The following is a 27,329-nucleotide window of genomic DNA, read 5'->3' as shown; positions in this document are numbered from 1 at the left end:
ACTTCAACAGTTCAAAAACTCAAACCTCATCAATTCCGATAATGTGTTTCTATGTTTACTGTTTTTAAATAAGTTTAAATGGGTAATTACCGATCGTACTAACACGTCTTTTATCCACATTTTGGATTCTTACTATTATACTATACACTCTGCTCACTCACAGATTTGTAAATTGTCCGTAATAGCCCAGAAATCGGGTAATACTACGGAACCGTATACAAACACGTCCTACTCGCACGGCTAGAGATGGGACATTCGCAAGCTTAACCAACCAATAAGAAATAAACGTCCAATGAAGCTGGATCTGGTGTCATTCTTTGGAAACTTATATCCTCGGCCGAATATTACCAAACTAGTGAAAGGAAACCTACAGCGAAAACAATAGAGGACATTAGAGCACCCATCAAATGATCGTCATCATCATCATTGGCTCTTCAACTTATGGTGGGTCTTGGCCTGTTCTTGAATCGACTTCGATTCCTTCCTATCCTTGGCCTTGGTTTCCCAGTTTCGTACTCATAATGCTTGTAAGTTGTCTTCCACCTGGTCCTTAAATCGTGCTCTGGGCCTGCCTTTTCTCCTCATTCCAACATTCTGGTTATAAAGGTGTTTCGATGGCTTTATGTCATTCATTCTCTCTAAGTGGCCTAGCCATCGCAGCCTAATTATTTTGATAGGCCTACCAATACTAGGCCCATAAAGGCGGTAAAGCTCAAAATTATAGCGTCTACGCCATAATCCGTTTTCGTGCACGCCTTTATAAGTATGTCTGAGTATTTTACGTTCAAAACAGCCAAACAGTTCTTCACCACTTTTTGTTATCGCCAACGTTTCTGACGCGTGAGAAAGGGCTTGATTAGAGTTATGTGTTATGTTCGTTATTTTTGTGACTATGTGTGATGTTAAAAGTTTCTTTAACCCACAGTATGCTCTACTTGCTAGATATACGTCTGTTAATTTTTGCAGATACTTTGGTTGATTTTTGAGCGTAGATATCTAAACTCTCTTATTCTTTCGAAAGTAGAATCTCCTAACCTCTAACCATAAGAGCTTTGGTTTTTACTACTTGATTACTTTTTGAAACCTGTATACACTTAGTTTTATTAGTATTAAAGTGTAGCCCCATTCTTTTTGCTGCTGCTTCCAATGGCGTGAATGATTAGACCAGATCCGCCTCTCTTCTTGTCATGATATCAATATCGTCCGCATACACTATGTAGCAGTAAGTTTTTTTTCCTTCTTTGTATTTTACAAATAGCCTCAATACATGTAAGGTAAGTGCGCCAAATATTGCTATGCTCCTAATATTGCCACTCCCCATAAATTTATTAATTTTTCCCCTATGTCACAGATGGCCATGTAAGCTCAAATATCGAATTAAAACAGCCACTGTAAAAACGTTATAGGTGGAACCAGTCAGTATTGGTGTTCACGGCAAAGCAGCGCAGTATTTCGTGAGATTTGTTTATAAAAACGTGGGAAAACTGTAATGATTGTTATAATCTTGCTAATACCGATTATAGAAGGGTGAGAACGTTATCAGGTAGGTACATTCAAGTACTTTATTAATCCATATTGTGTTTAATTAATATAAAAAAGAATAAAACATAAATCGCCATTTTTGTTCCGCAGTAGTAATGATCCTAATATTGCCACATGAGATAGTTCCTAATATTGCCATGGCAATATTTGGAACCTAACATGAAAATTTACTTTTTATTAATAAAAACTTTCTTTTAACAGAATGCCGAATAGAAAGAGAGCCATGTGGTCTGAGTCGAATCTCGTTGCAGCGTTAGAAGCAATAAGAGCTGGAAGCAGTATAAGCCAAGCTTCATTACGATATGAAATATCTCGAACAACACTTGGACTACATTATCGCAGCCAAAATTTGGTTAAACGAAATGGAAGGAAAAGTGTTTTAAGTTTTGAACAAGAAAGAGATCTAGTTCGCAGAATTCATAAACTAGCATAGGTGGGCATGCCAATAACCAGTAAAATAGTTAGAAGAAGTGTATTGTCGTATGCGATGATAATGAACATTCCCAATTTTTTTCTGATATATCTAAATTAGCAGGAAGGAAATGGCTGAAATTATTATTTGCAAGACATCCTGATGTGGCTAGAAGGAAGGCTCAGTAAATGAATCCAGCAAGAACACAGAAAATGAATCCGTTTATTGTAAAGGATTATTTTAAGAAATTGCAGGAAGTATTCAATAAATTGGAATTGTTTGATAAACCTGGAAACGTTTACAATATGGACGAGAAAGGTTGCCGTCTAACGATCCATAAACAGCAAACCGTATTGGCCAAGAAAGGTGCTAAACGTATCCACTTGACAGCGCCTGAACACGGTGAAAATGTTAGTATTGTGGGTTGTGGAAATGCCCTGGGGCAAGCCATCCCACCGTTCATTCTTTTCAAAGGGAAGAGATTGAAGCCTGAATGGAATGATTATCTACCACCAGGATCAAGTGTAATGATGACACAGAAAGGGAGCATGACCAATGAGGCGTTTATTTCATGGCTAGCACATTTTTAGTAAAGTTTGGTTAAAAGCGATGACACCAGCTAACATCATCTCTGGGATCAAAGCAACTGGAATATTTTCTTTTAACCCAGATATCACACCTGAATCAGCATTTGCACCCAGTCTTATAACGCATATTGAAGAAAATGTGTTAGGACCACTAGACGTCGACGATAACAACGTAAATAAGCCATCAACTTCTACAGTTGATAAAAACGGTCCCTGCACAAGTGGAATAAGTAATAAAAAAAACAACAAAACGTCTTCGTTTATATAGCGAGTCGTCTCACTCTGAATCAGATTTCAGTGTTCATGATAGTACATCTGATGATATATACAGCGAAGATGAAAATATGGTACCATTCACTCCCGAAAAAGTTCCAGAACCAGACACTTCTTTTAAAGGTATGGGCTTACTAATTTCGCCCCTAATCAAGATAACTGCTACAAAGCGAAAAACAGCAATTAATAGCAAAGCTCAAGAAGTTACGAAGAATTTATTTTCCACAGCGAGAGAAAAATCACCCAAAGGTAAAAGTAACAAAAAACCTTCCACACAACAAGAAAAATCAAAAGACAAAAACAAAGAACAGGAAGAAAAGAAAATTTAAAAAGTAGTGAATCATGGTTCTGTTATGTATGTAATGAAGACCGCCAGGCTAATATGAGATTATGTCTTGCATGTGGCCAATACGTGCATGAAGAGTGTGTGGGTCTTACTAAACATGATAAGGACAAATTCATATGCCCCAATTGTTCTCAAAAATAGTCAAAATCTCACATTAGTTTTTTAAATGTTAAGGTTCATTATTATTGCTTATTTTTATTAACAAAATACCTGTTCGTTTTATTGCCAGTACTGCGGAAATATTAAGGGTATAGGTTCCAAATATTGCCAGTTAGCAATCGTTTAAAAAAAGAAGAATATATATTTTTAGATTGTTTTATTTTTATAATTGTTTAGAAATTAGACTATAAACATGTTTTTTACTTGTTTAATAAATTTACAGGTTATTTCAAATAAATTTGTATTTAATAAAAAATAATAAGTCGTAGCATGGCAATATTTAGCTCACTTACCTTATTACTTCGGTTTTTAGCCTCAATTGACGTTGCCTGACCATTTTTTCCTCGGTGGTCCCAATGATCTTCTTCCATTTGGCGATTTGTCTCTTGCTATTCATACTACTCTATTTTCTGTCATTCTTTCTATGTGTTGATTCCATGCTTTTTTTTTTCTTTTTTTTGGTCCACATGCTATTTTTTCCATACCACATCTAGCTCGAATCTCTTCACTTCTTACTCTGTCTCTTAGAGTATGGTTTGTTATTTTTGGTAAGACTTTCATCTCTGCTGTTTCCAACAGTCTTTGTGTTTTCGCCGTATCTGCTCTTTTTTCCGCTATTTACGTCATTATCGATCTTATTGTTGATTTATATATCCTGACTTTTGTTTCTGTTGTGAGGTAAGTATTTGTTTCTCCAGATTGTGTTGTTGAGACATCCTGCTGCTCTTTTCGCCATGTTCACTTGTTTTTGTACTTCTCCTTCCACTTTTCCGTAGCTTGACAGTTTTATTCCCAAGTATTCTGTTTCCATCACCTGTTCTATTATTTTGTTATTTACGACCAGTTTACATCGTCTCAGTTCCGCTGATATCACTATCGATTTAGTTTTATGTATTGAGATCACCATGTTGTATATGAGCGCCGTGTATTCGAATGCTTTAATTAACCTTTGTAGGTCATATTCATTTTCGGCTATTATTATGGCGTCGTCGGCGTAGCATATTTATTATCTTTATTTCCTTTTCTCCCATTCTATATCCTCTTCTTTTTTAACTTTCTTTATGAATCTCCTCGTCTAATGGCAGTTACATGGTTGATAAGTTGCCATAGTTTTCCTTTACATCTTAACAGGGCCGTACGGTGCTATGATGCGGTGAGGCAGTCGCATCAGGCGGCACCACAACGCCTTTCAACGCATTTATTTTTTTCGAGTCCTGAGAAAACTGATAAATATTTTTGAAAAATTTAAACGCAGAATGAAAGATTACGTTATTACGGAGGGCTGAAAGGCCATAAAATAAAATAAAAGTTTTTTTGAATCATATAAAAATCAGACTAAATTTTCTCTTTTTTCAACTTCTGTGACTTATTAAAATATACATTATAGAAGTTTTCAGGGACTTTCGACCCTCGATAATACTTTAATATTCTTCGTTTAAATTTTTCAAAAATACTTATTAGTTTCGAAAATATTCGAAAAAAATGAATGCATTTAAAAAGAATTAGGCCGAGATCTGGCACCTACGCTCTCAAAAAGGATTAAAGTATTATACATTTTTGTAATCACTATTTCAAAAGCTTTTAAATGAGGTATCACATGATGTATTTTCCCATTAAAAAAAATCAAAATTATGCCTGTTACCTGAAAAGGGATCGCGTAAAGTTCGAGACATTGATGGTATAATATACTATGATTATTTTAAAAATCGACCTGTCCGAGCGTTTTGCTTAAGTAATAAAAATAAAAAACTTAATAAGGGGGGATAACACTTATTCCAGCGCACTGTATGTAGTTTTATTTTAAATTAAGGGAAATAGATGATAAACCACTAGAAAAATATTGTATTCTTTTTCTCATGATCATCTTTCAGTGCGTCACAGTTTTTCGATTTCTCTCTAACGCATTAAATTGTATGTGACAGAAAAAAAGGCACGTCTGGGAATACTTCGGTAATTATTCTAGTTCGGTGATTATTCTAGTTGTCGATAGATGGCGCCATAATCAAAAAAGAATTATTTATTAAATAAAATAATAATATTATCAATATAATCTGTACAATTTATAAGACTATACAAATGAAAGAAAATACCATTTTATAAATGCAATAGACACAATTGATTTGGTTTTATTCCAAATTGAAAATAAAATTTGACAACTGTCAGATTTAACTAAAATGTCACGTTAGAATAAATGTCATAAATGTGTATTTATCACGGACTTACCTTTTTTTCTATAATTTGTGACGCACTGAAAAATGTTCATGAAAAGGAGAATATGAATCTTGATTAAATACTTTTAATAGAAAAAGAATGGGATATAGAGTCAAATGAGCTTCTAAAAGAATTTCATGATATATCCCAAATCATACTATACTTCATTAAATTTTAGAGGTTATGAACTATTTGTGCCAAAAATAACCTTTTCTTTATAACTAAATGTAGTTGTATGACTAATAATTTTATTAACACTACCTGTCTCAGTAACTACCTAGTGGGGAAAGAAGTTTTTCAAAATTATAAATTATTAAAAACTATTTACAAAGCTCCATAAGACAAACAAAACTAAAAAAAGAATGTGTGTGTACTTTGTACGCACGTAAGAAGATATTCTTCTATTATATAATAGGTAATTTAAACGAAGTAAATATACTTAAAAGCTTATTTGTACTTATTTTATTTAAAAATCAAACTAACTTTCTCATCTACCACTTTCAAAAATTTTTTACTAAAACAACCAAAAATAAAAAAAAAAATATGGATCGCCCAGGAATTGAACCCGCAACCTTCCAATATCAGTGCTAACGCATTTCCCACTACTCCAGCGAGGCCCTAGAAATAGATATGTAAGTTTCGGATATAATTACACAACACGGCGACATATAGTGTAAAAATGTTATGCTTACATAATATTTTATTATTTTACTACAGGGAAACACAAATCCAAAAACACAAGAATTATAATAAATAATACATTTCCTAAAACCACTAATATATTCTTTTAATGACTTATTTGCACGGTTACAGATACATACATACCTATCTTGAAAGATTAGCAATGAACTACATACTGTGAGAACTACATACTGTCAGTGTGCGCAGGCGCGCGGATCATGTACAATTTTACCCTCAATCGATTCGCCGCTAAAGAAGATTATCTTCAAAAATTTTGGATTCATATCAATAGAGTCATCACTAGTTGCTACTTAGACTACACAAATCAAATTGACGTGTTTAGCAAAATTAGAGTCAGAATGGTAAAATTGTAATTTTGTAAATGTTATTTAAATACATTTAATTTAAAGTGTGTTGTGTTTTTAAATTAAAAGTTTTGGTTCATTTTGTGTTTCATTTAGGAAAAATAAAAGATAAGTTTCAATAATATTTAAGGGCCTAGGCGCAACGTTTCGGCCCCAATGCTTTTTAAATGCATTAATTTTTTTCGAATCCTTAGAAAACTAATAGATATTTTTGAAAAATTTAAACACAGAATGAAATATTACATTATTACCACGGGCCAAAAGTTCCTTAAAATAAACAAAAATGTCTATTGAATGAAATATGTATTTGAAATTAAGTCACAGTAAATTTTCCCCTGTAACTTATTAAAATAAACATTATAGAAGTTTTCAGGGACTTTCGGCCCTCGGTAATAACGTAGTCTTTCATTGTGCGTTTAAAATTTTCCAAAATACTTAATAGTTTTCTCAGGATTCGAAAAAAATAAATGCATTTAAAAAGCATTGGATCCGAAATTTTGCGCCTACCCCCTTAAAGGGCGGAATTTCGAAGACTTGCATCATATTGAAAACATGTACCGCACCGCTCTGCATCTTAACATATCTAGGTTATCTGTACGTATGTTCTCAATGGTTTTTACTAAATCCAGTGATATTCCCTTTTCGTATAATAAATGTATCGAGTCTCGAATTCACACTCCATCAAAGCTTTCTTCAAGTCTATCAGGCACATAAAATATGCTGGTTTGTTGTATTCCAGCGACATTTTTTTTTATTTTTCTTATTACACAAAACGTATAAAATATTAATGATATTAAATAGAAGGTACGATAAGCTCCCTGTCGAAGTCCTGTTGGTGTCTGGAAAATTCTTGATACTCCGTTCTGCACTTTTACCTTACACTCGACTGCTGAGATGGTTGCTTTCACCAATTTTTTATATTTTAAAAGGGAATATTTTATAGTTTCCACATACATGATTTAGATATTCTATTAAATTATGTAAATCTAAGCTCTTGCAGTAATTATAACGACACGTAACGTAGACATTAATATTAATAGCTTTCTGGCATATGGCTTCAGCTTTACAATATACATATTTCACGTTGAGTCATTGCTTTTTATGTTCAAAGAATTTTTAGTAGAATATATAAAAAACTTTTTTGTACCAAACTTTTTTAACAATATCCGTTGGACATGTTTATCTTAATACACTTAATTTTCTGCGCCGTTCGCGAAACGAATAAAAGTCCCTAACCGTTGGCCGTTCTCTCATCACATCCGAATATATTGAACGAATTTATTTCGTGGTAACCGTCCACCCGCAGAAAGTTTATTCAATTTCGAAAAAGGGTCGAAGCACCTGCAATGTTTGAATTAGTTCGGCCAGAGGGAATTAATCTGATAGTCCGTGCAAGAAAATAAGTAAAATCTACAATTCGAAGATAATTTTGTGATGTTTAGTTTGTTGTTTCTAAATCTTTGGTATTATAGTCCAGAGAAATAAGATTTTTCTCGTGACACATCCCCCTCCAGACCGAAACTAAATTTTTTGAGTAGTATGGATATCTACAGGGTGTATGATTAGTAGGGTAAAGCTCAATAGCTCCGGTATAGTAATAGATAGCAATAAAAATCAATAAAAAAATTTTAGCCACCTTTGAGCTTCACATTAAAAAATTAGTTAGAATGTTACAGGGTGTTCGATAACACAGTGGCAGACCAAACTTATGTTTTTTTTTAAATAGAACGCCCTATATTTTATTTTAAATTCGAGATCCTGTTAACTTCTCCATCACAAAAATATAAAGGTTTGTTATGTTATACAGGGTATTTACAAAGTTATAACCAATTTTATATGAAAATCGTAACAAGTTCAACTCCCTGTATAAAGAAAAATAAGCAAACCAACAATGGTTTATTAATGCCATATTTTTTAACGTATTGTCAAAATTTTCAAGAATGGTCGATATTGCTAATTTTCTTTATATCAAATACAGCGTGAGTCAAAACGCAAGTACATTATTTTTTCAGTAATTTTAAATGGAACACCCTGTATTTTATGTCACTATTGAAAAGTACCATTACCGTACTTTAATTTTTAGATAACATTCCCTATGTCTAAATTTATTAGTTTTCGAGATATTTTAATTTTTCAATGGACCAGTAGCGTGGCCACCCAAATCACCAGAATTTAATAAACTGGACTGATTTTTTTGGGGTTACGTTAATAATGAAGTTTATAAAATACCTCCAACAACAAGGGATGAGATGAAAAATAGAATACAAAGTGTATTTCGATGTGTTAATTTACAAATGCTCCGTAGAGTAAGTAGCTCATTCAATGATCGTTTTTAGGCGTACATAAATGTGTTACGAGATAATTTTGAACACCTTATGTAATTAAATATTAAAAATATTTTATTAAAAGTAGCTTCTAATTTTTTCAAGCATGTTTTTTTGCAAAATGTATTACTGATAAATTATGTTTCGTCCTTTATTTGTTACATTGTTACATTTACATACAAAAGTAGTGTTTAATTGTCTTCACAAAATATTGTATTTTGTGTTTGTGTGTTTTTTTGTAAAATTTATTACTAATTTTCTTTGTTTATTTGTTGCATTTACATAAAAAGGTAGTTTTTAATTGTTTCAAAAATGTTGCATAGTGGTTGTGTTTTGTTTGTAAAATGTATTACTAATAAATTATTTTTATTTCTTTACTTGCTACAGTGTTACATTAATTACCGGATTGATAATCGGTAATCTTCAATTGTCAATTCAGTCATGGCTTACTTAAAATTTAGATAAATTTAAACACCTAAAATAGTTTGCTTTGAAAATGAAAATATCTCGAAAACTAATAAATTTGGGCTCAGGGAATGTTATATAAAAATTAAAGTACGTTAATGTTACTTTTCAATAATGATATAAAGTACAGGGTGTTCCATTTAAAATTACTGAGAAAATAATGTACTTGCGTTTTGACTCACCCTGTATTTGATATAAAGAAAATTAGCAATATCAATAATTCATAAAAATTTTGACAATAATTAAAAAAATATGGCATTAATAAACCATTGCTGTTGTGCTTATTTTTATTTATACAGGGAGTTTTAACTTGTTACGCTTTTCATACAAAATTGATTATAACTTTGTAAATACCCTGTATAACATTAGAAACCTTTATATTTTTGTGATGGAGAAGTTAACATGACTTCGAATATAAAATAAAATATAGGGTGTTCCATTTAAAAAACAAAAGTTAGGTCTGCCACTGTGTTATCGAACACCCTTTAATATTCTAACTAATTTTGTAATGTGAAGCTCAAAGGTGGCTAAAATTTTTGTTATTAACTTTTATTGTTATCTATTACTATAGCAGAGCTATTGAGCTTTAGCCTACTAATCAATCACCCTGTATATTAATAACCTATATATGTTTCCTGCATCCGATTTTGATGACATAACTACATAGTTACAAACAAATAAAGATCAAAAAACGGTAAATTTTCGCTTTTTTCTTCTATTACTAAAGTGAAGCATTTTAAACTAATTTGAGGATAAGAAACTCAAAAATCATATAAAAAACTTCAATACGGCGTTGGCAGTGTATGTCTATCCTTATTTGTTGCTTAGAAAATTGCAAAATATATTTTGCAAAATTGTTTTCCTTATAAACAATTAGAATAACTTTTTAACCGTTACCCGTAGAAAATAGTTATTTTCCTAATTAGTGCGGAAAGTGATACTTTCACGCAAGAGACTGCCGTTGACCCGAACGACGCGATAGCGGAGTTCGGGCAAGCAGTCGAGTGCGGGGAAGACACTTTCCGCATGAATTAGGAACAATATTTTTCTAGGGCCGTATGTTTGGAAAAAAGCCACAAAAAATAGAGTTATATCAATTTTTATTTAGAAGTGAAAATAAACAAATTAATTCTTTGGCAAGGTTGTCAAAACCAAACTTTCAATATAATGAGTTACCACGACGACGATATTGGTTTCCATAACGACGATTCAATAACCATTGTAATTTTCTACTGATCTGACTTTTAAGTATTATGTCAAAATAATTTTATTTCATCGAATTATCGCGCTAATAGGGCTTTTCATCGATTGTCATTTGTTTCGAGCTTCTGTCATATGTTGTATAATCTGTGTATAATATTAATATGCACGGATTATACGACATATGACAGAAGCTCGAAACAAATGACTGCGAATGAAAAGCCCTATTTCATTAAAACATGAACACAATAAGATAAATTTGAAATAAATTAGTAAATAATATCTAAATATTAGTTTATTGCATGTATTATAAATATTATAATGCCATATTACAAGGTATTTTACTTTCCCGCACGCCGTGCGGGAAAGTGTAACTTTCGGAAACGAAATGCGTGCGTGAAAACTGGATCTTTTATCACGGCCGGCGGCCGTAGAAAAATAATTTTTTCATATTTAGAAATAATGAATTTTTATACACATTTAGAAATAAAAACAATTGTTTTAGGACAATTAGAGACGATGTTAGACTCCTTATTTTTTAATTCACAGCAGATTTGTTTATAACAATTAAGAGATAAAATTAGCCGCATTTGAAAGAACGTACTTCATGGTATTAACCTACCATACATAAAAATGATTTAATTTCAAGGAAATTGTCCACAACGCTTAAAAAATTTGGCCCTTAAATCTGCCGGCCTTGAAATTTGGGATAGCGATGAGAAGGGGGAAGGAGCTGTTAACAGTTAAGAGTTAACAGCTCCTGTATCTCTGGTTCTCGATTATTTATTTCGAAGTTTCTTTTTTTAATTTGTATGTACTTTTTACGTACATTACGAATATGCATTATTTAAATAAATTAATTGTTATATACACCATCAAAGTTTACAATTTTTTTTTGAAGTTATACTTCTTCAGGCGCGATTGAGATTGAGGGTGAATTTATATTGATCTGCGCGCATGCGCACACCGACAGTTTGGTATTAGTCTTTATACGGGCTCTGATTGGGTGTTGAAATGATCTGTCAATAATTGTTCAATATGGAGTTTATCGGTAAACCAAAATGTTGTATAATATATTAGTTTTTATTGTTGTGAGGACAGAAATAAAATCAAATTATAATTATAGTGACTTTTTAAATAGTTTTGAAAAGCCACATGTACGTAATTCTAAATGTTTCATTTGTATTCCAAAAAAAATTATCTTCATACCTATTTGGAAAATGTAAAAAAAATGTACTTACCTAGTACTTGCTATGCTATACCACTAGTAAACAATGCTTTAATTTACATAATCTGATTACGAACAAACTTTCTACACATTTTCATCTAATGTATCGTTTTCTTACTCTATGTATTGTTGAATTTTAATTCGACAAAAATCAAACTAATAAAAATTCATATAAACAAAATGTCAAAAATTTCTTCAGTTAGTGTATATTCCCACATGACGTATACGCGAAGGTGGTGCAGTTTGAAATAGCTTCGACTGTCGTACCGCGGGATACACGGGAAGTAGGTTCAAGCCCAATGTAAGTTATATCATTTTTTTATACATTTTATGATTGTAAGTGTATTATTGTATAATTTTTTTTCAGAAGATATGTATCTAATTAAAATTTTTGGCAACAATTATTGTTCAGAAATCATTTGTGGCATTTTTCAATGTGCTTGTGTGTGTTTTATTCTTTTATTTTTTTAATTTTTGGTATTGTTTTAATAAAAATTTTTGGAAAGTAGTAGAGAAACTGTTTAAAGTATATTGATTTCGTTGAAATCATATAATAGAAGTATAACTTCTTACGTGCGTACAAAGTACACACATTCTTTTTTTTTATTTTTTAAATAATATTAGATGTAAGTAACTTTTATTGTAAAACGTACATTATTTATAATTAATAGATATAGGCAAATATGCAAATTGCATATTTTGCATATTATGCATAAAAAATGCAAAAATCTCCAATTCTGCATATTTTATATAAATGGGAATAAAGTGAATATAATTTAAAATTTTGGTTGTATACATGTATATATTTTTATATTCATGTAACCAATAGCTTGGAAATCTCAATATTTATTTTGTTTTATAATCTCTCGGTATTAAATTTTTTGGTATCGTAACTAATAAAAGACAGTTCCAAAATCTGACAGTTTATATCTCTAGGTAAACATTTTTTTTAACGGTCCTTTTAACTTTTGTTATAAAATAAGCCTTGAACACCTGTCTGTGTAATTGTTGTGCTTTGAAAATGCTAAAAATAAAACAGTACAGTGTCATTCATAAAAACAAACTACAGACAAACTACGACTACCTTTTTTTTCAGAAAACTATTACCCAATTGAATTCCTCCAAATTATCATTGTTAGACAGTACATTTTTAATAAAAGAATTTGAATCATTGTGTCAAAACGTTAAAAGTAATACATATTGGAAAGTAACCATTCCAAAAGTTTAAACAACCATGGAAAAAATAGGAGTGGTTCAAATACTAGCTGGAAAATTTTTGGTGCAATTACTAGCCAACTATTATGGTGAATTTGAAAAAATGCCCCAGTTACATCACTTGATGTCGAAAGAAGTTTTTCTATGTATTCAGATAGAAGCCAAATTTGCTTTTTTTTTGTACCACAGATTGAAAAAATTTTTCTACCACAATTCGAAACAATACTAAGTTTATTGAAAGATTATGTATTATTATATTATTCATAAATATTTATGTTTTGTGAATAAAATTACCTCGAATATTAGAAAAAATTGAAAAAAAAAATGTTTAAACAAATTTGATGGTATATATAACAATTCATTTATTTAAATGATGCATGTTCGTACTGTACGCAACAAGTACACACAAATTAAAAAAAGAAACGTCGAAATCCATAGGCGAAAACCAGAGATACAGCTAACAGTTTCTTCCCCCTTCTCATCGATCTCCCAAGTTTCAAGGCCGGTCGATTTTAAGTGTCACATTTTAAAGCTTTGTGGACGATTTGTTTGAAAGTATATATTTTTTATATTCGATACATTAAAATTTTGAAGTATGTTCTTTCAAATGTGGCTGTTTTGATTTCGTAATTGTTATAAAGAAAGTTGCTGTGAATTAAAAAAAGGGGGAGGGGCAACTTATTTTTTTCTTTGTCTCCTAGGACAATTTTTTCTTCTTTTGAATTCGTATAAAAATTCAGTCTTTCTAAATGTGAAAAAATAATTTTTCTACGCTTAATGGTTAAAAAGTTATTCTAATTGTTTATAAACAAAAAATCAACATGTTTTTGCAAAATAATTTTGCAATATTTAGAATTATTTTTTGCAATTTTTCTAATTAAATTAATAGTATAAATCTTCTTCTTTCATAAACTATCCAAAGTATTACTGTAACTTCATCATTTTCTGACTTATAGTGTCGCAAAAAAAGAATTTTGGATAAACAAATTAAATAACTTTTAAACTATTTGACCAATTGCTTTGAAATTTAGGGTATAATTTAAGCAACAGAAGTCTCAGCAATCCGTGTAATCAGAAGGTTCTAAGTTAATTTTTACATAAGTTATGAATGTTTATAAAAACTCAAAATTTCCGAATTATTTTACAATTTTCTAAGCAACCAATAGAGATAGACATATTCAGCGAACGGTATACTGAAGTTTTTATATAATTTATGAGTTTCTTACTCCCAAAATTTGTTTAGAATGCTAAACTTTTTGGTAATAGCCGAAAAAAGCGAAAATTTAGCGTTTTTTATCTTAATTTGTTTATAACTGTGTATATCATCAAAATCGGCTGCAGGAAACATATAGGTTATTATTGTAGATTACCACACTACTCAAAAAATTTGGTTTTGGCCTGTAGGGGGTTGTGTCACCAACAGGATATTTTGTTCCTTATTTCTCTGAACTATTAACCCTGAACCTTTGAACTATTAACTGGTATTGTCATTTTTGGGGCCGAGGTAAATTACTCACCAACCAGTAAAAACATATAATCCTACAGGTATTTTCCTCACCAAATTTAAAGGTTCCTATTAATCCGGTAGGTATTTTCCTCACCAACTCACTCAGGTAATAAAATAAAAATATAGGTTTAATTTAAGAATGTCTATTATGAAAGCATCCGAAATCCGAATACAAGACATTAATTTCCTTACATTATAATAATAGTTTATATAGATAATATGCAAGACGTATAAATTATTATTTAATATTTACTATAATAAGACAGACACTTTACAAAATCCATTCTAGTCATTTGTTTAGACTGATACCTTATTAATAAATTTACTATATTTTTCAATTTCAGTTTAACTTGTTTATCTTTCATAGGTTTTGCAATATGCAAACTTTAAATTTTAACATACGTGTCTACCTGAAATTCTTAAATGTTTTCAAAGAAAATATATTATATGGATGGATGCGTATTACAAAACGATAAATTAAAATGCGAATGGAACGATTCGCAAGCATTCGTAATACGAATAACAAAAGAATTTGCCTCTGTTCACAAATGAGAATATGGCATTTTCGTCTATATAAGTTTAAACTAAATAATCAACATATCTATCTTAAATTTCATTTGGGGGCGTTTAAGTATTACGTAACGCAGTTTTTGAAGATTTTTGACCCCCTTCCCCCCATGTAACGCGCCTTAACGTTATACAAGACCCCCTGCCCCCAAGGTGCGTTACGTAATACTTGAATGCTCCCTTTCCTGGTTTACATGACATTAAATCAAACACAAAACAATCTGATACGTCTTCTGGTTTTATATGTAAGGCCAAAAGTATGTTTGAGCCACTTGCCTCTTTCAGAATCATTTTTATATTCTGATATTAAATCAAGAGACGACCAAGACATTTCTATACCAAGCTTAGTGTAGGTGAAATTTACAACCATGTATTTCAGTGTTCGGACACATTTCAATAATTGCAATCGTTTTCTAAATATTCAAAAATTTTACTAGCATTAAACTCAATTTTGAGAGCTTTAAAAATTTCTGATTTTAACAAATAAAAAATATTGTTGTAAATTTCTGTTCTTTTGTTTGGCAGTAAAACAGTATAATAAAGAAATATAATGCCCATTAATTAGCCCATGAATAATGAATGATTGCAATGTGCCATCCATATAATAAAATTCAATGTGGCTAAAAGTCTTATATTTGTTTCACAACTAATAGTATATTATTCAACGAGCGTGTAATAATGGCTATTAGTCACTCTGATGAATTAGCCATTACATGCGAGTAGAATACTATACTTTTTCTACGACGTTTTTTATTTTAATTAGTAAAAAATATACTCGAATAAACTACTCGATATTTAAATTATAATACTTTACAAAAATTACTAAATGCTATTTACCCCTAATACGTGGCTGAATAATTGGTTGCCTACTATTAGCAAATTCTTATGTATTGTAAAAATACAACAAGAAATAGTCAATCCAAAGAAATAGTTCTAGTCGTTTCAGAAAAATTATAAGCATAAATTTGTACCTACCGTCAATGGATCTAATAAATAGCAAATGGCTATTATCGGTGGACGTATTTCGTTAAAGTTATAATGTATATTTACATTTACCTATATATAATATAGTAATATAACTGTATATTACAATATGTTATAACATATTTAACACAATATGACTTAAAAATAAACACAACATTGGTTAATTCCAATTAATACAAACAAAATGCGCTAATGCCACTGTCACTAAAATAAATTAATGATAAACGTCAAAATTTTTAGTAAACAAGATATAAACGTAAAAAATATACCGACATTGTTACAGTTAAAATTCCTTTAAAATTTTTTCGACGATAATAATTCTTGATATAAATTACAATAATTATTGTATTAAATAAACAAGTTTAAGTAATTTTGTTTGCAGTTTTTATACAATTAATATTAAAAGTGGCATACGCCACTTGAATCTAACTTCAGCCCGTGAGTAATGACCCGGGAGTAACTTCAGCCCGTGAGTAATGAAATATTACTCACGGGTAAAGTAATGGGTGCTATTATCTATGAAAAAATAGCGAATAATGAGCATGTTATTAAACGGTCGTAGAAAAATACAATTATCCTACTTTTGACACAGTTTATAAAGAGAAAATTTTCTCTCTTGGTTGTTTTTTGAGCACACCCCGTCACAAATTCTTGAACCTCATCAATATTGGAAGGAAGTCGACCAGGCATCATTTTTCGTCGATAATTATATATTTTTTCTTATGTAACTGACAACAATCGTAGTAATTGTTTCAGACAAATTAGCTGCAAGTGCTTGGCGTATAATTTTTGCTGGTTTTTCAATTCTCTTGGGCTTTACGTTTACAATAGTTATAAACAATTTTTCGATCTAACTTCTGACAATTTGGTTCATGATTATGTTGTCGGCTACTTCTAGATATTGTAAAAGTTGCACCAATAGTAAAAATTTTTGCACTACAAGTTGTTTTATCCTCCAGAATACTTCTTCACTTTTTAAAACTTTCATTTTATAAAAAATAAATTTTTCAAATACCAATACCGCGTAAGGTTTACCGCTTTCACTTTCTATTAAACATTCCATTTTTGTCAAAATTCCAATTGTGACTAAAAATAAAATACTATAATTAATTAATTAATTAATTATTATAATTATAGGTACCTACTGTAATTTAATAGTAGATAAATAATTCAATTGAATGCCTTTTAGTAAAATCTACCTGAAATAACCATTTTGGTCTTGGTGAGGAAAATACCTGTGGGATTATGACATACCCTTATAAACGCAGGCAAAAGATTATTTTGGTGAGGAAATTACACCCGCCGTCATTTTTGTACGCGTACTTATTATATTTTAAAAATAAAACTATTGTACTTGCTTGTGCGGAATAAACGAAGATTATTTTATTTTATTAAACTTTTTTCTTTAGTTCAATCGTTTGTGTCAACTCTCTAGACGTTAAGTTGACTGCCTTTTTTTCAATGCAAATGAATCAAAATTTGCAGACATATGCATTCACGGGAACAATACACTAATAGTCCAAAATTTTTTTTGTTTATTAATTGTTTGAATAAAAAAACGGATTTAAATGGAAAATACTTAAGGTCTCTTGTTTTTTACAATGTAGAAATTTGAAACTTTTACAGATTGTAGCTAATTATATGAACTATACATAATTTCACTTTTTACGTTAACTTTTTACGTTATGATTCCTAAATAAACAATAAAGTTTCAAATTTTTTGCCGATTTTGACTACTTTTCATGTTTTTACATCATGTTTATAAAAATCCTAAGCGGCGAAGATGTTGAACGCTCATATCTTTGTTGATGTCGTCGCTTATTTGTGTCAAATTTCAACAATACGATACGAAACAAAGCTTTAACCAAAACTCGAATTCAAAAAATTCGTGTTTTTAACGTAGTCTTAGAAAAACCACCGGTAGAGACCTTTCGTGCTACAATTAACATTAGAATTCGTAATTCGTAATTAACTGGGTCTACACCGTGCAATAGTAAAGCATTAGAAGAGATGTAAAAACTGTGATAACTGTATTAGGTGTAAATAATGATTTTGATTTAAGAAATGTATGACGAAATTACAGAAAATGTACAATGTATGTATCAAATGTTGAAATAAATGCAAAAAATGTGTCTATCTTATACATCTTTTTTTTAAAACATGTTTTCAATACATTAGTCCTGTCGCCAGGGGGGGTACAACGGCCTCGTTAATTCAGATGGACTTACTCAAGTTTTTTTTATGTATTTTGACCCGTAGAACACGAATTTTTTGGGTAACAGTTGATCCGAATGTCGATAAGATTGTTATAGACCAAGAACTTGAGAAATCAAATAACAGCGATTTTTGGCAAAACAAAACAATATTTTGTATTTTTTGGGCCATTTTAAGTAAAAAATATTTCTACAAGTTTTTTCGTAGGATGCACAGTTTTCGAGATAAACGCGGTTGAACTTTAAAAAAATCGAAAAATTGCAATTTTTGAACCCGAATAACTTTTGATTAAAAAATAAAATAGCAAGTCTGCTTACCGCATTTGAAAGTTTAAGTCAAATTATATCGGTTTTGATTATTTGCATTGGTAAAAATTTATTTTTTTATTGTTTAACAAAGCTATAAACACGTAGGGTTTCCCGTGCTTTTACATGCGTTTTAACGCATGTAACGTAGAAATAGTCTTGATTGCACTAGTACCTATTCTACCTACTCGTTCGATTTTAAATGAGAAATCATAGAAACATCACTCACGCACTAGTTGTTTGTAGCTTTGTTTAACAATAACACAATAAATTTTTAGCAATGCAAATAATCAAAACCGACATAATTTGACTTGAACTTTCAAAGGCGCTAAGCAGAATTGCTATTTTATTTTTTAATCAAAAGTTATTCGGGTTTAAAAATTGCAGTTTTTCGATTTTTTCAAAGTTCAACCGCGTTTATCTCGAAAACTGTGCATCCTACTAAAAAACTTGTAGAAATATTTTTTGCTTAAAATGACCCAAAAAATACAAAATATTGTTTTGTTTTGCCAAAAATCGCTGTTATTTGATTCCTCAAGTTCTTGGTCTATAACAATCTTATCGACATCCGGATCAACTGTTACCCAAAAAATTCGTGTTCTACGGGTCAAAATACATAAAAAAAACTTGGGTAAGTCCATCTGAATTAACGAGGCCGTTGTACCCCCCCTGGCGACAGGACTACATATTTACACTAAGTTTTCAATATTTTTCAAAAATCTATCGAATGATACTAAACATGACCCCCCACAGGGAAGGGTGGGGGGTAAATTTAAAATTTTAAATACAAATCCCGCGATATTTCGCAAAATAAACATCAGATCAATAAACTGCAAAATACACTTATTCAGTATTTTTTAAAAATATATCGAATAGTACCAAATACCACCCCCCAAGTAGGTGGGGTGGGGGATTACTTTAAAATCTTAAATAAGAGACCCACATTTTTATTGCAGATTTGGATTATATATGTGAAAAAAAGCAACATTTATTCAAAATATTTGTTCGAATTATGGATAGATGGCGGTAAAATCGGAAAAAACGATTGTTGGAAATGGAAAATTAAATTAAAAAATGACAAGTCCCCACTAAAATGGAAAATTTTACTTAACAACTTTTTTTGGTTTTAGGATCTAATAATCACAACCCAATAGGTCCCCACAGCGCTTGAGTTACTGCACATTTAGCATACTTTGCTCCCCTACCATTACCAGAAAAAACACCAAAGTATTTTTTTTTATATAAATCTGGTTAACTGTATAAATTTCATGAGTTATTGCCGAATATCAAAACGTAATTTAAATATATTTTTCAATGGTATTAAGTTATCAAATATACCAGATGGATAAATCGGTTTATCGAATAATCCAATATCAGTTAATAATTCTCAGGATTGGACAATTTCAAAAGCAAACATCCGTACATAATACCCAGACGTCGGACTCGTATTAGAATTTACAGCCGTATAATGGGTCCATTCAACGACGTTAATTATCAATTCCGAAGATGTATACAAGTAGGATCTGACCGCGCTAAGAAAGCTCTATCTGCAGAGTGACACTCTATATAGCCCCATGAATTATTGATAGCCACCAATAGCGTAAATAGAATATTAATTTTCCTTTAACGGTCTGATAACAATTGTGGGGTCTAACGTACGGTCTTTATCGTACTATCTGAACGGTTCAACAATTAGACTGAATAATTCAGGACCACGGGCGGTTTTGTTCATACTAGTAAATACTGTTTAATAGTTTGAAACCTTACTTACAGATGGAAGACTTTACGTTATGTATTACTAAGAAGCTACAGGGTCGTTAGTACACATTTTTGAACTGTAAATATTTTTTTAACTGGATGTATTCTGTAGTTCATGATTTATACAGTATGGTGCGAATGAAAGGAATAAACTCGATATTTCGTAAACCGACGAGACTAAGGAAAAATCCCGAAACAGGTCAACGTATATACCTCGGGCCGAAGGCCCTCGGTCTATACACCATTGACCTTCCCAAGCGTTATTATCCTTATAATACCCTTGGTAGCTTAATAATTATAAATACTGTAAAGTTGACAAGCAACAACCTAAGTAAAACTATGGTAACCACAATTACGACTATTGCTGGTCAATATAATTATTTCAAAACTAATTAATTCAATTCTTGTTACCTTAATAACTATTAAGTTTATTCTTAACTGTTGCATACAGTTTAGCACTGGAATTTTCCTTTTCAATTAAAAAGGTAGTAGTAGAAAAATACACAACCAACATATCAGACCATTAAATTCGAAGTAATTGCAGTGCCGGATTTACCACTAGGCCGACTAGGCCGCGGCCTAGGGCCGCAAGCAAAAGGGGGCCGCAACGTTTTGTAAAAAAAACTTTTTTTTAATTTAATTTAAATTTTTATATTCTTAATATTTTTATTTTTGAGTACCGTAGCCTATTACTATTACAATTCATATTAGTTTGCTTGTTCTTTTACTTATAATGTCTATTCAACTCGGCTTTTTTTAGTCTTTTTTGTCCCCTGTACTTTTCCTCATCTAATGAAACAAATGTTATTTAACTTTAACAATTAACTGTTATCCTAATTTTAGCCCAGTAAATGACTGATTTGGAGTGTAATTTTCAGGGGCAACTCCAAATTGCATGAAAATTTGGATTTAGGTTCTACTTAGCACTTCAAAGCTGAATTTGTGCCGTTCGTTGCTTTTACTTGGGGGGTGACAGTCATCCCTTCTCGGTGGTGAAAAACGCGTGTTTAAAATAAGCCCGGAAATGGATAAATTGACAAATTCTAAGCAACTTTCGTTCTATATAATTTTTTATATAAGTCAGTGCTGTTCGAGTTCTTTGCGATTGAAAATGTTTATTTTTCGACCAAAAGTATACGTTTTCAGACAGTTTTTCGCAAATAACTCAAAAATTAAATATATTATCGAAAAAAATATTCTCAGCAAAAGTGTAAATTATAAAAAAAACACCAGCTAAACACGGGGAAATTTTCATGATTTTTTTTAACAAAAAAAAAAAGAGGGCCAACTTCATTTTGAGCGTAACTCGCTTATTCTTAACGCTAGCAACTTTTGCCAACAGTTAAAATAAAGCTTTTTTAAACAGCCTTTTAAAATTTAAATTGGTTTTTCTCGAAAAGTGCTTAATTTTTTGGTTATTTCACGATGAAATAATCGATTTGGAATTGGACGAATAAAAACGTATTTTTCATGAGCTACAAATTTGTTTTTGATGGATCTATACACTTCACGACTACACCTACACTACACAACTCTTTTCGTTTTTTTCTAAGCTACACTTTTGCTAAAAATACTTTTTTGATAAAATATTTACTTTTTGAGTTATTTGCGAAAAACCGTCTGAAAACGTAGTTTTTTGTCGAAAAATAAATATTTTCAATCGCAAATAACTCGAAAAGTTTTGACTTACATAAAAAACTCTATACAGTTGAATCCGCTTATTAGCATACCATTTATAGGAATATTCCGCTTAAAGGAATAAAAATTTGAGGTCCCGGAACGTTCCTATATATTAGCCACCAGTGATCGGTTATTAGAATATAGAAATACTTTTACATGGCACGAAGGCTATTCCAATAAGCAGGTTCGACTGTATAATGAAAGTTGCTTATAATCAGTCAATTTATCCATTTCCGATCTTATCTTAGCTACGGCCTCAAAAATTAAAATGGCCATGATGATTGCCAACCTAGGAAGCGGAGATGGCACCTGAAGAAGAAGAAGGTCTTATCTTGAACGTATATTTTTTTACCCCCGAGAAGGGGTTACTGTCACCCCCCAAGTAAAAGCAACCAACGGCACAAATTCAACTTTGAAGTGGAGGATAAGTAGAACCTAAATCCACATTTTCATGCAATTCGGAGTTACCCCTGAAAATTACACGGTATCGGGTATTGCCGTATTTCTCGTTCATTTACTGGGCTATTTAGGTATAATATAATAATTTTAGCAATATTAATATTTTTACAAATAACTGCTGGATGCTAACTTTTTGAGTTATATATTTTCTATAAATTATAGAAATTGTTGTTGAAGCTGTTTTGTAATTTTAGCCAAATTTGTAAACCAAGAATATTCAATTAGTGAATAAAACTTTTCAGCCTATTTATATACCGTATTGAAATAATAAACATTAGTGGCATTTCTCTTTCTCTTTCTCTTTATATTATTTGCATTTATAGATCACCTGCCATTCCGTGGAACTATTATTTCAGAACCTGCTAAATTTGTTAGATGACCTGCCCCATAAAAGTAGAAAACATTTTATGCGGGAACATTGATTATGCTGCTGCTTGTGCTACACAAATATCCTTGGTCAACATATTTGAATCGTATGGTCTAACAATGCACGTTGATTCTCCTACAAGGATTACAAAAACTTCATCTACCATAATTGATTATACAGTCTCAGATTTCTCACCCCTTGATGTCCACTCTACAATTATTAATGCTGGACTATCTGATCATGAAGCAGTTTATACGAAGTTTAATATCTCCAGCAAACCCTTCTCGAAAACCCGACGTTTAGGCAGGATTTTTTCCACCCGGAACTTTCGTAAATTCCAAAATTTATGCTTAACCTCTGAGTGGCGCTTTCCTGCCATGGACGTGGATAATAATTTCAGTGAATTCTTAGATAAGCTTATCTGTATCTTCAATAAAGCATTTCCTTTAATTGCAATTAAGCCAAAACATCACAAACCCTAGACTACTAAAGGTATCCGAATACCTTCCAAGAATATGCGTTCTCTTCTCTATATCAAGAAATTTACTACCAACGTCTATATCACTGAATATATCACCAAGTACAGGGCAACCTATCTTAAACTTATAAAATCAGCTAAAAAAGTCTACTACCAAAACCGTCTGGGAAGCTCCAAAAGTGTTGCAAAAGAAACTTGGTCCATAATAAACGATCTTCAAAATAAAACCCACACTGCTCAAACATTTTCCCTTCCAGACCCTGAAAATCTAAATGAATACTTTGTTAATGTGAGTAAAAATATTACATCAACTATTTTGCCACAACAAGATCCCATTTCCTATCTCTCTAATTCAAGAAAGGTCTCGAATTCATTCTTTATAAAACCAGTCGATAAATCTGAACTGATCCAAACAATCAATAGTATCAAAAGCGAATCTTCCTGTAGTACTAATGGTCTATCGATAAAATTTTTTTCTAATCTTCCAGAAAATGTGTTAGAAGTCCTCATCTCACTAATTAATGATTCTTTTGAGAAAGGTAAATTTCCAGAGTGCCTGAAGACAGCCATAATTATTCCTCTTCATAAGGGTGGTGAAATATCTAATACCTGCAATTATAGACCTATTGCACTACTACCGGTACTCTCCAAAATCATTGAGAGACTCATTAAAGCCCGACTTATGTCCTTTCTAGTTGAAAACAACATTTTATCACAAAATCAGTTCGGATTTTTAAATAATAAATGCACCACTGATGGCATGTTTTCTGTACTACATGAGGTTTATCAAGCACTGAACAATAATCTTCACACTGCCAGCGTTCTTTGTGACTACGCCAAAGCTTTGGATTGTGTAAATCACAACATTTTGATAAAAAAACTAAATTTGTACGGAATTCGAGGCATTTCTTTAGATTGGTTCCAATCTTACTTGGATGATAGGAAACAACTGGTTAGAGCAAATGATACAGACTCTAGTCTCAAAAACATTGTATGTGGGGTACCTCAAGGTTCAGTATTGGGTCCTCTACTTTTCCTTATCTTTATTAATGACATCACTAATTTAAAAATAGATGGAAAAATCTTTCTTTTTGCTGATGATACCAGTATCACTTGGAGCAACTCAAATATTGCAACTCTTCATGCTACTATAACTTCTGATCTACTTACAATAAAAACCTGGTCTGACTCAAATTTACTCTCGTTTAACGTAGATAAAACAGTAGCATTGTCTTATAAATGAGCTCTTCAACCCTTACCTCTTAATAACAGCCAGATCAGTACCGTTGATTCTGTAAAATTTCTTGGTATTTTTTTAGACAGCAACCTTAAATGGTCCCTGCATATCGATTTGTTACGGAAGAAACTCTCTTCAGCTTGCTATGCTATAAGATCTGTTTCGAATGTACTCAATTTAGCATCTTCCAAAATAACATATTTTTCTTTGTTCGAGCCACATCTTCGTTATGGTCTTCCTTTTTGTCATTCTGGTACAGCTGCCTAACTCGATGTTATTTTCAAATTACAAAAAAGAGCAATAAGATATCTGCTTGGTCTCAAAAGAACAACACATTTTAGAAGTTATTTCAAAGATCACGGAATTTTAACCCTTCCATCTTTGTATATTTTAGAAACTGTTTGCTTAATTCGTAAACATCTACATGTCTTTCCACCAAGACCTAATCATGACTACTTCACGAGAAATTCTACGTTTGACGTCTATTTGCCGACCCCGTCCTCGGAGTTAGTAAAGAAATCGATATTATATTCCGCAAAAAAAAATGTACAACAATCTCCCCCTACAACTAAAATCGGCACCATCTTTCCACAAATTCCGTAAACTGACAAAAGCCTACCTGTCTGAAAGACCATATTATTCAGTAGAAGATTTTTTTAGTCAATAACTAAGAAATTACAGTACCATTTGCACAAGTAATATTTTTATTATTTTTTAATCTATATTTGGGTGTCATATTATGCAGCAGCTTAACTTTTTAACTTTTTAACTTTTAAACCTTTTTTATTAATTATTAGGTACACTATGCATTTGCAATTTATTTAAATTTTTTCAATTGATTATTTCTGTTTTAAATTCATTATTATTATTATTATTTAAATATATTGACAATTTATGTAATTTTATTAAACTGGATTGTTACTGTTTTGTTTTTTTTTGACTATTTATAAGCTTTGTCGATAAAATTGTAAAATTTTTCATGGCAATAAAGCATATCTCTATTCTATACTCTTCATTGTTATGCTATTGTGAAGTTATCGGGGCCGCTCGGGGTAATTTGGCCTAGGCCGCAAGTATCCTAAATCCGGCATTGAGTAATTGTAACAATGAATATAAACATTTTCAATTTCGTTGCAACCCGAAACCGCAGTCGCATTCCATTTCTAGTTCAATCAGAGAGTACAGCAAGAATCTCTACCGGTAGCGGCATCTGCTAGAAAAAGGTTTAAGTTTTTAATCTAATAGCACATAAAATTATATTTAAATTCAGTAAATCCATTAAATCCATTGTAGGGTATAGAATGATTTTAAATATCATTTTATGTGCTATTAGATTAAAAACTTAAACTTTTTTTTAGAAGATGTCGTTAGGACACCCATGCTATTTCGTTCGTTGCAATCCGTAACGGCACGAGAGATGTTATTCTAGTTCATTCAGAGAGAACAGCATATGGGTCTCCTGATGAGAGGCTAAGAACCCCGAAACCGGTAGAGATCCTTGCTGTACTCTCTGATCTAGAAATATAATGCCGATTGCGGTTTCGGGTTGCAACGAAATTGAAAATGTTTATTCATTTTTAATTTATATTTTTACTCTATTTTTAGTACTAATAGAACCATTCTCGTTGGGAGTTTACCGCTTGAGCAGATGGAACGTGAATTATAAATAGTTAAATTCCCTCATGTTCCTAAAGTCTCAGAATCAGCATGGCTCACATGTTTAGAAGCCTCGGATGGTGTTACCGGAGAAGGTTTTCAATTGTTTTTAATCTGATACGATATAGAATGGTAATTTAGATACCATTTTATGTGCTATTAGATTAAAAACTTAAACTTTTTTTACATATTATATATATATATATATATTGTTGTGATCTTGATTATTGATATGAGATAATAATTTTATATGTCACTTAATTTAATCAATGTATTAATACTAATCCAATTAATTAACCAGATCACATATCAATATGTTTTCAATCTCAGGGCGAATTATAAATTAATTACTTACTTTCGTGGCTTCTAGTATTTCTTAATGGTTCCTAATCGGGATAGAAAAGAAAAGAGTAAAAAAAAATACACATATGGGTTACAATTGTAATCAAAATATTGTTTATTTTATTTAAATGGCAATCACTGCTTAATATTTGCTATATCTTATTATTCTTAAACATAACATTTATACATGGGAATCTTATTTTCTTTTGATTTCCAATTGAAAGTTTTTATTAACATTTAACTATTATGATTTATCAGCAACAATTCTATTTAAGTTTGATGAAGCTTTTCTGATATTATTGATTATGTTTTTTCAATTTTAAATGTGGTATTTACTACGAAAAACCCATACATTCATGTCCAAACAAATGAAACTGACCTTTTTCTGGTGCACTGAGAATGTCTTCACACAAGACCCGTTTCCTGCTATCCTTGGCTGCAATCAAAACCTCGTCCTGGCTTCCAGTAATGTTCTCCTCCGAAACTAGCTCGTATAGCTCTCGTTTCCTGCTTCTGTCGTGATGCTGTCTTCTACCTTTTTCGAAACTGCAATCAGCTACCGGGAACTCTTGGCTCAAGGAGGTTCTTTTACTCTCAACTTGGCCTACCTCTCGTTCTACGATAGATACTACACACTCACGGAACTACACCGGCTTTCTCACTCTCCGTACACTACCGTCTACTACTGGACTTCACTTCTCCACAGCTCAAAACGTTCTGATCTCTATTTGTCATTCATTCCCCTCCTTTCTAAATATCCCTTCCAG

The 27,329-nt window shown here is 31.4% G+C and overlaps 1 protein-coding gene across 1 annotated transcript in view; it reads right to left on the bottom strand.

Annotated features, from left to right (window-relative positions):
* Positions 1 to 2,842: 2,842 nt before the first annotated feature.
* The window catches only part of LOC126883773 (uncharacterized), a 47,321-nt gene continuing 22,834 nt past the window's right edge, over positions 2,843 to 27,329 (bottom strand). The window contains exon 5 of the mRNA XM_050649437.1: positions 2,843 to 2,976. Coding sequence (XP_050505394.1) covers positions 2,843 to 2,976 — 134 coding nt within the window. The remainder of the gene's footprint in view (positions 2,977 to 27,329) is intronic.

This window comes from Diabrotica virgifera, chromosome 4 (genome assembly GCF_917563875.1).
Source record: "Diabrotica virgifera virgifera chromosome 4, PGI_DIABVI_V3a".
NCBI lineage: Eukaryota > Metazoa > Arthropoda > Insecta > Coleoptera > Chrysomelidae > Diabrotica > Diabrotica virgifera.
Note: the sequence above shows the minus strand (reverse complement) of the source record. Positions and strands in the feature narration are given on the sequence as shown.